The following is a 9725-nucleotide window of genomic DNA, read 5'->3' on the forward strand; positions in this document are numbered from 1 at the left end:
TTTTGACTAGTTTGCTGCAGTCTAACAGGGTAGGTTTTAAAAGTTCAAGGAAAAAAGGCAATCAAGTAGCAAGATGACAGCCTTTATTAGGAAACAAATAAAAGTAAAATCTTCTTATGTATAATTGCAATGATAGCAGTAGTCCTTTTTATTTGCAAACTTAGATACAGGTGCTGGTTTTTACTTAGTGAAGTTGCCTAATTTCATTCTGGCAGAGAAAGCTGTCAGAATTCAGATTTCAAAAATAGTTTATCATTTTCTTCACTTTCTGTCCATACATTCTTTATATTTATTTCTCAATGGCAAATAATGAATGAACTGAATCCACAAAAATACTTCCATTATCAGTAAAAAAGAGAGGCAACAACAAAATGTCATCACTTCTGCATGTGAGAGAAGAATAGACCACACTCACTTTATGATATTTGGCAAAACATTAACAAACCACTTAACTTTCTGGAACTGAAATGGAAACCTAACACACTGGATGGACCCAGCTCCTTTGAGAAGTCACAGAAATGCCTGAAAATAAACAGATTCTTACCAGAACCAGCAGTTCTCTTTCCCATTCTACCTACAGGAAGATTAAGAGGTGTCTGAGCTTTAAAAAACGTAAGTACAATCTGTTACACAATATGTACATCAATGCTAACACAAGAATTCATATTTGTTAATACTCCTTGAGTCCAGTGCCTTGACTGTTATGCAAATGCTTTCTGTATTTAACTTGTCACATTCCTCTACCTTTCCCTTCTTAATTTTAATTCCCAACATTATAAAAGTGTCTTTAGATTAAATAAAGAATAATAATAATACCATCTGTCAAGAATGCTTGTAATATTGGCAAATTGTGTTTTTTTCCAATCTTTACTTCCAGAAGTCAAATCAGCTGTGACATTGATTCATTCCTACTTAAATCTGTACGAAGCTGATTCTGTCCACTTTTAAAATTTTATGGAAATAAAACTATTCTTACTTTGCAGAACTCAGATTTTTTTAAAATACTTTTACATCCTGTGGAAGAAGGGTTGTTATCTCTTTGAAATGCACAAAATACATGGAGGTATCAAAGTTAAGTGTGGCTCATGTATACAGTAGGTGTGCCACATTCATAAGGTCATGCTAAAGCTTGCTATATAATGTTTGCTAAAATAGCCCTTTGCATTATAAAACACTCTAAAAAGTAATGCAAATATTTAGTTGTTAGGTAAAATGGAGAAACTAAGATGGTTTTCTATTTAAAAGAGTCCAGGAAGAAAGACTAAAATTGTGGGCATTTCTTATATCTGAGAGTATTAGCTCGTATCCCAATGTTTTAATAAAGCAGATCAACACAAATAATGGCTTGGTTTAGCTTGTATTGATTAAAACATTAATTTCTTGGTTGCATGATTATATGACCTGAAAAGCAAAGAAGCGCATATTCACAGAGCCAAAACATAAGACAGTCAGAGAGTGACCACAGCCTGGCCATAGAAACTGGGCGACACAGGCAGACCTGGCTGCCCAGAGAGGACAGGCTGTGCTCCCACTGCCAGCGGGGAGAAATAGAGACAGAGGTGCACTTCCTACTGCACTGTGACAGATACTCTGAGATTAGAGAAACATTCTTCCCGAAATTCAGAAATCTAATCCCAGAGTTCCCACACCTGCCAGAGTCACAACAGGTCCCAATCCTACTGGGAGAGGGAGGAGGGAACTCAGTTGATCTGGCAGCCCAGTATGTGATCTCCTGTCACAGCCTGAGGAACAGTGAGTCTGTCTCCCAATAATGCTCCAGCCGCCTACATTATATGTCAATATTTTATAATATGGCTTTGTTGTAAATGTCTGTAACATGTCTGTAGATTTTATTTTACTTCTATTTTTTGTTTTGTTCCATGTTAATTTTATTATTTTTATTTGCTTTGGCAACACTGATTGTACCCATCGGTCATGCTAATAAAGCACCTTGAATTGAATTGAGTGCCTCTCTGTTTATTGGGCAGGTGTGTTTGGGCAGCGGCTGGAGGACACTGTGCAGTATGAACGCCGCTATGGAGACAGGACAGCCCCTCTCATAGTGGAACAGTGTGTCAACTTTATTCAGAGCCGTGGGCTGCTAGAGGTGGGGCTATTCCGTCAGCCAGGTCAGGCCACTCTTGTCAAAGAGCTACAGGATGCCTTTGATGCTGGAGAGAAGCCCTCTTTTGACAGGTACCGTAATCTGAGAGAGATTAATCAAGGTACCATAATCAAGAGACCCACTCTAAAAGAAGCCACAGTTACTTTTTAACTGAGAACGCCAATATGACAGCCAATATTAAAAATGAGTGTCTAAAAATAACCTACACACAATACTAAAGTCTAAACAAAACTGTCTGATCCAATGTTTAAGATGCTTGAAAGATTCACTATGTTGTGAGTGGAAAAAGCTTCTTAACAGGGCAAGGAATTCAATTACCTCTGGAAGACGTGAATGAATACCAAACCCTTTAATGACATTAAAAAAAAGAAGGAGTACATCTCAGTAGCATTGATGTGGGTTAGCCAAGATGCTGAGTAAATTCAGTTTTCATTTACCACTGGAGGCCCACTTTAGTTAAAAAACGTTAAAGACTCTCAGTTAAGCTACCAGCATGCTCCAGTACAACACAAACACAAAATAATCTACACATGGTCACACATAACTAGGTACCTTTGGAAAGACAGCTAGAATAGATACAAAATACATGTCACAGCAAGTAGGATGCCTAGTTTGAGGAGCTGCTGGAGTAATACACAAATGTCTTCATGGTTTCTAATTCTTTCAGTTAAAGAATTCCTCATGTGGAAAGAATAAGAAACAAATTGTTGCACTTGTGTTAATCATGGTGTTTAACACATTCCAGCAGTACAGATGTACATACAGTGGCCTCTCTCCTCAAGCTGTATCTGCGGGAGTTGCCAGAGCCTGTTGTGCCATTCTCCAAGTACGATGATTTCCTCCTATGTGCCAAACTTCTGTCTGGAGACAGACAACAGGTACAGCGTCTTCTGTGATCATGAAAGGGCATACTGTGTGTTCATGGAAGACACATTCTGATCTGTTTCCAATTTGTTAGATTTCTTTTTTCATGTGAAATGACACTCAGTGTTGAGACACATCATAACCAAACAACCATTTTGAGGTAAAGTTAAAAGCCTTTTAATTATACCAGTGGAGTACAGTCATAGTACAGCATACACGACTACGTGTACAACCGCATACCATAAATAATCCGTAAACCATTAAGAATCATTCTCTTGTAATCACTAGGTGGCACTATTGTCTTGTAAAATGTAAGAATACATTTTATATTTTTTGTTGTAACAATACACTTTATAATCTAAATATGAAGAAATCAAAAGCAGTAAAAGAGTGGTTGCATTGACATACATCATTCAGAATTATCCACATCTTAAGATCACTGTTTTCACTTTCCTGGTATCATACAAACACTTAATTTTAAATGTTTCCTCTCCTATCTCTTACTTCAAACACTTGTTTCTTAAGTTAGATCACAAGAGAGGATTGTAAGCAAGAAAATTAAATCTGGCGTTATTACTATATTGCTGTAGGGTTTGGTACAACTAAAGAAGCTCTTACAGGAGCTCCCCAATGCAAACTTCAATCTTCTGCATTACATATGCGGGTGAGTACAAACTCATTTTTTCAAGGGTAATTTGATTACATCTAACATTCTGATTGTATTTTTTCTGGTGAAAAATAGCACAGGTGATGCCAGTCTCCTGCCAGTGTGGAAGCAGGGGTGGGTTTGAAGGAAATATAGGACTGCTCCCAGGGGGTGCATTGTCCCCCTCAGAGGTTTTGTCTTCCAAAGGGTGGCCACATGGATGTTTTTTAAACTGGGGTTAAATCTCTACAAGCTTCCTAAAAATCATGTATATACAGTATATATCTTTTCCTTTTCTACAGCTAGATGCATGAGAAACGGGTGATTGATGTTTTAATTTGCTCCGTGTTGAATGTGTTAAACACTGTGGTGAGATGCTTTTTCTTTAATTATACTGAGACAGATCATGGATTTTCTTCATATTTTAGGTTTTTAAATGAAGTTCAGTCCTATTGTCACATAAACAAAATGAGCACCCAAAATCTGGCAACAGTGTTTGGCCCAAATCTCTTGCGCCCAAAGGCTGAAGATCCTGAGACCATCATTGGAGGTAAGTGGGAACCTGTACTGTACACTAAATCTCCATTTTCTCTGGATAGATCAGTTGAGGAAGCTGTTTTGTTTTATACATATTTTACCTGATGTTTACCTCATATAGTCCAAATACTTCAGATTTAACTAAAAGTAGTAGTACCAGTAATGCAATTCAATTCTTTCTTTAGTATTGGTACACCTCAAAGAGTGTTGTGTGACACTGTTATATAAAATGTAAGTCAAGTCCAGGACCAGTGTCCCAAGTGACTTGCCCTGATCCACATGGAGTCTTGCGGGGGGGGGGGTAGCAGAGCTCTGCTGTAATTTCATCTCCTACACACTCCACACAGTAAGGAGGCAGGTCTTAGGCTAACCACAGCTGTGTCCTGTCAAGAACCGACTCAGATGAACCACTGAGCTTGCACATTTCTTTTCTAAGTGCCCTGTCTGTATGCTTCCCACAGGAACAGCTCTAGTGCAGCAGTTGATGTCAGTGCTGATCAGCGACCACAGCAAACTGTTCCTCAGTGAAGCAGAGGCCGATGGAAAAGATTGTCTTCTAGAGGCTCACTGTGGAGACTGTGGAGACTGTGGAGAGAAGCCTAGAGAGGTGGAAAACACAGGACTTCACTCCTACGGCCTGAGCCCTGCCAGTGAGTCAGACAATCTACCTGGAGAAACACAGCTTGTTCCCAGAGCTTGTGTCCGTCAGCTCTCCTTACCTCTCATTGCTGCCAGGAGAGGATTATCAAAGAATCCAACACAGGCGGATCGTTCAGCCAGCTCCCAATCCCACATAATTTCAAGGAGGCCCAGATGTCAGTCGGAGATGGAAAATCAGGCCTCTGAGGAATCTTCCCCTGGCAGTTCCAGTGACCCTCTTTATGACAATTACTGCTCAGGGCTGGCCTGCCAGGTGAGCTTTGAGTGCCACTCCAGGGAAGAAGAAACAACAAATGAAACACAAGCTACTTCCTCTCCATCTCCTTGTCATTGTACAAGAACCACTCAGGGTGGCTCTTTTTCAACCCCTGTGAACCCACACAACAGCTGGGAAGAGGACAGCCGCAAAACACAGAGCTGTGCGGGGGAGAAACACAGAAGCAGCCTGGTGGAGGGAGAGCAGAGTAAAACCTACGAGAGCATGCTTTCTGTGTACGACAATATAGAGAGCGGAGCCCTGCCGCCCAAACCACAGGACATGACTAGCATAGACAGCACTTCTTGGTCCTCCTGTGAGGTTGTACTGGTGCACACACCAGAAAGGGACAGGGTGTCTTACTACAGGACTGATCCAGAAGAGCTCCCAGCATCCTCCTCCTTCAGGCCTAGCTCTGCTCTAAGTGGGAACCCTAGGAGCAATAGCAGCAGTGAGGTGTTCTTGGCACCTCAGGAAGCCTGCAGTCCATCCAGCCCAACGACCATGCACAACCTCCTCTCAGGACTAAAGCAGCAAATGGCCAGGCAGAAGGAGGAATACGAAGCCCAGATCAGAAGGTAAGCAGATTCTATCCCACACCACCATTCCAGATGCTTAGCCAGCTTTCTGTGTCATTCCCATCTGACATGACCATGTCTACCACTTTAATTTTCTGAGTTTCTTCTTTTGGGGTGATAGGTAGGGGAAACTAGTTTTCTAAAGCTCCTGTAAACCCATTTGCAGCTCCTTCCCTCCTGAGTGTGAACACGATCATGTATTATAGCTGTGTTTTACAGATCCTAAGACAGAGCTGCTCAGCTATTAATATGGAGTTATGCAATGGAAAGGAAGTAAAAGATTCATATGATGCAGTCAAATAAATCTGAATAAATAACCTGTCAATGTTATTTATTTTTAATTTTAATTTTGACGGCGAGACGGGGGTTAGCCTGGGCTCTGCTCTTCATGAAATGCCGTATAGAAACCTATGCCCTCAGGTAGCGGACGTGGGGCGACCTGGTGCTAGGTGGGTCTCAGGACATCCGAATGTCAATGCTGAGCCAAGGCAAATGAAAGACCCAGAAATATATAGCCCCAGAGAGAGAGAAACACCGGAAGGACAGCAAAGCACCAGAATCAAGAGACAGGACAGAGAAGGAGCGCCCTCTGGCTGCAGAGAGTGTGACACAAGGAGGACGATTTCCATAATGATAATAGTAATTAACATAGAACTCAAATATAGCACAGTTTTTACTAGCTAATTTATTCATCTTTACTTGCTAGCATTAGACCTGTAGGAAGATGGTCTGCAAGTCAGCAGAGGTACTGTCCTGCATGTTTTGATATATCAATGTTTATGTCCCAAGTATCCATGAAATCCAAGTTTATATGACATATTGCAGTAAGAATAATGGCAAGCGGAACCATATGGGTTGATTAAGACCCCAACAAGAAGTCTCCGCAGCACGGAGGCAAACACCTTATTTACCATGCACATCTCTGCTTCCACAGACTCAGTGTTCTGAATCTAACATACGGATTTTAGGCATGGTGTCAATAAACCCAAAGCAAGGAAGATAACCAGTTATGTTGACTACAGAGAATTTGAGCACCAGTCTTTTAGGGTGTTACATTGCTCATACCTGAGACCAGGTCTAAGGTTACGTTAGGGTTGGGTTGAGGAATTTCACTGGTGTTAACTAGCACATTGATTGATTGTATTGTGAATCATAAAACCATAGCGCCCCTGTAAGGTATTCAGTCTGGAGAGGGAAGTACTTAGGTTGCAAAAAGCTTCATGTCCAGGGATGAGGTAAATGAGGTGAGGAAAGAGAACCCCTGGGATAGAGATACTCCCCTCTTCATGATCCTGGTCTGCAAAGAAACAACTTTGACCCCATTTTTGCTTTAATGGCAATTATGTCATGGAGCTCTGATTACATGTGCTTTTCTCTGGAGTGAATCTGTCTTTTTTGATAGCAAAACTGATATGGATTTCATGAGGAAAAAATGCTGCCCACTAGATGTTAAAAGTGCGTTAACTTTTCATTATCAAGATATTTTTATGTTTAAACATACAGTCAAAAATCATATGGAGCAATGAAATCTTCAGAAATAGTTCATAAATTAATTTTTAAATTAGTTTGTAAATTGGTCGGATCATGTCATGTTATCATTTCATAATCTAATTACAGATAATTTCTCAATTCACAAATTCATTTCACATTCGTGAAATTCTTTGGAGTCAGAGCTGTGTCCTTTGGAAATTAATTAATGCAGGATATATTTATACTATATAACTATATTAAACAATAATCAGAATTGTTTAAATACATCTACAAATATTTTGTGGGTTTTCATTTTGGATTACTATTACAGATAAGAAAGCTTACTAACCACAAAAGGAGGTAATCTGTCCAATATTGCTCAAGATGTTATTTTTCTAGTAGTTAACCTATCATAGCAGGATCTTGCCTAACCATTTCTTGAAAGTAATCAGGATAAACAACAACAAAGTGTTCTATAACCTGTTTTATTGTTGCCATGTTTAAAACTGGTGAAATATTGTCATTTAAATCAGCAGAGAGAAACATTACTCTGCAAATGTTAAGTGGGAGAAACAGTAAAAACAGTAAACCTTTACCTCATCGACAATGGCTAACATAAACATTGATGTGTAAGTGTCTTCTTTGCTCTATGCTGATTTAGCACTTTCAGGGGACATTCTGGAAACCATTCTACCAGCGTGACATGTTGTCAGACCAAGGTAAAATAGAAAAATAAATTACCAAATCTCTGTGAAACATGAAAATAAGAAATATCTTCAGAAAATAGACACTTATAAAATGCTCTAAAAACAGGCCAGGGATTTGTAATAAATGTTTGTGACATCACACTCTTATCCAGAAAGAATTGCATTACAGTTTTAGCATCCATAGTGATCTAGAATCAGCAGATTTGACAGATCTTCAAAGGATTCCTTTCATACATCAAATATGTTTACAACAGCACGTGAAAAAGAAACATCCATGCCATATTGAGGTGGCTTCCAAGTCTTGGCAGCAGACACACCTCTTTTCTTGCCCTTGATTTGGCCAGTCTGGAGCAGCGGAATGAAGAGCTGGAGAAGGAGGTGAGGGACCTGCATAGCAACCTGGAGCAGCAAAGGAGGTGGTACAGCGTAGCGGAGATCAAGATGAGGAACGCGGAGCGCGCCAGAGCCGACGCCGAGCGGCGCAACAGCATGCTGCAGCGCGAGATGGAGGTGTTTTTCGACACCTTCGGAGAGCTCACCAAGGAGGCCAAGAAAACAGAGAGGATCGTGCAGAGCTTTTGATGCAGTGCAAGCAGGTTGGAAAGAGAAAAAACACCCAGCCCCTCTCCAAGATACAACCTACTGGTATCCTTTGACGTGAAAGGCAATTGCATCTTAACAAGAGACAAGAGGGTATTGTGTTAGAGCACCTTAACGATCACAAAGAACATTTGTACCTTACAACCTACTGTGGGAAAGTTTTTCTTTTTTTCAGCTTTCTTTATTTGGTTGTCCAAGGTGGGGTTTGCAGGTCTTTAGAATATTACCTCAAATTAGGCACTTTTATTTCCAGCCTTCTTGTCTTTCAAAGCCTTCAGCTTTCTTCCCACATGAATTTCAAATGACTTTAATGGTCAACAAGGTACCAACCATTTTTAAATGAATAATGTAACTTTTCAATCTCCAGAATGTTGGAAATACTCTTTTTCCACTGTAATGTACAAGGAAACCCATTGCAGATTTTCTTATTTATTTTTTTCAAATTTGGTACATGAGAGCTGTTAAGCATTTTCGTTTTAATGTCAAATCTGGACATTTTTTGCAATAATCTACAGTGCACGGACAATACCTTCTTCTTTTAATGCAATAGCATAAGCCTAGAAATATAAACTGATAGGCAAAATAGTGTTGACAATAATGGAGCATCTAAATGTCTGGAGGACCTAACAAGGTCTGGCCTTCCCAGCTAAATTCTTGTAACAGCCTCTAATCACAAACAACCATAAAAAACATCCTTTATAAATTTTCACCACACAAATGTGTTAACATATATACTGACAATAGCAGACATTTTTGAGTGCATTTATTGTTTTTATGCTCTTCTGATTTAGTAAGAAACAGGTTGTTTAGTAATTGTGAAATTGGCTGTTAATTGTAGGAATCTTTATTAGTGCAGACTACAACCACTCTTACATTCATAAATTAAATAGGTAAATCCAGGAAATTTGAAACTCACAAGTTTTTATGAAAGAACAGAATCTCTCTCAGCACTGTCCATTTTATTACTGTAATAGATCCTACTGAATGTTATTCTGTCGGTTTGTGTCATATTACCTATCCTCCTATAAATGTGCTGAGGGATTCTGTTACTTGTTCTGCTAATTAATTGATACAGAAAATAAACACCCAGGAGTAGACTTCTCAAAGTTAAGAAGTGTACAGGAGCAGCAAATTACTGCCCCATATTAACTGAGAGACAATCAGGAAAATGTACCATGCATGATGGGGTTATGGTCGGCTAACTGGGCACCAGGGACTAAACGCTGGGGGGACACAACGAGAATACCTACATGGGTTTAGTGGAAACATCAGATTTCACAGA

General features: G+C 39.7%; 1 protein-coding gene across 1 annotated transcript; it reads left to right on the forward strand.

Moving 5' to 3' along the window:
• The first annotated feature begins 518 nt into the window (after positions 1–518).
• On the forward strand, positions 519–8648 carry LOC148820945 (rho GTPase-activating protein 24). The gene is made up of 7 exons (XM_088932026.1): positions 519–612; positions 1989–2196; positions 2871–3003; positions 3580–3653; positions 4064–4185; positions 4634–5666; positions 8188–8648. Exons 1-7 carry the CDS (start codon positions 519–521, stop codon positions 8423–8425), a joined length of 1902 nt encoding a protein of 633 aa, XP_088788152.1. The 3' UTR covers positions 8426–8648.
• The last annotated feature ends 1077 nt before the right edge of the window (positions 8649–9725 follow it).

This window comes from Atractosteus spatula, chromosome 14 (genome assembly GCF_055471065.1).
Source record: "Atractosteus spatula isolate fAtrSpa1 chromosome 14, fAtrSpa1.hap1, whole genome shotgun sequence".
NCBI classification, from domain to species: domain Eukaryota; kingdom Metazoa; phylum Chordata; class Actinopteri; order Semionotiformes; family Lepisosteidae; genus Atractosteus; species Atractosteus spatula.

What these genes read in the sequence shown, in the direction of transcription:
- LOC148820945 (XM_088932026.1), top strand. Translation starts at nt 519, where the DNA reads ATGCCTGAAAATAAACAGATTCTTACCAGAACCAGCAGTTCTCTTTCC. An exon ending in GAGAAGCCCTCTTTTGACAG is followed by an intron (nt 2,197 to 2,870) that starts GTACCGTAATCT and finishes AACACATTCCAG; the next exon opens with CAGTACAGATGTACATACAG. An exon ending in TGTCTGGAGACAGACAACAG is followed by an intron (nt 3,004 to 3,579) that starts GTACAGCGTCTT and finishes ATATTGCTGTAG; the next exon opens with GGTTTGGTACAACTAAAGAA.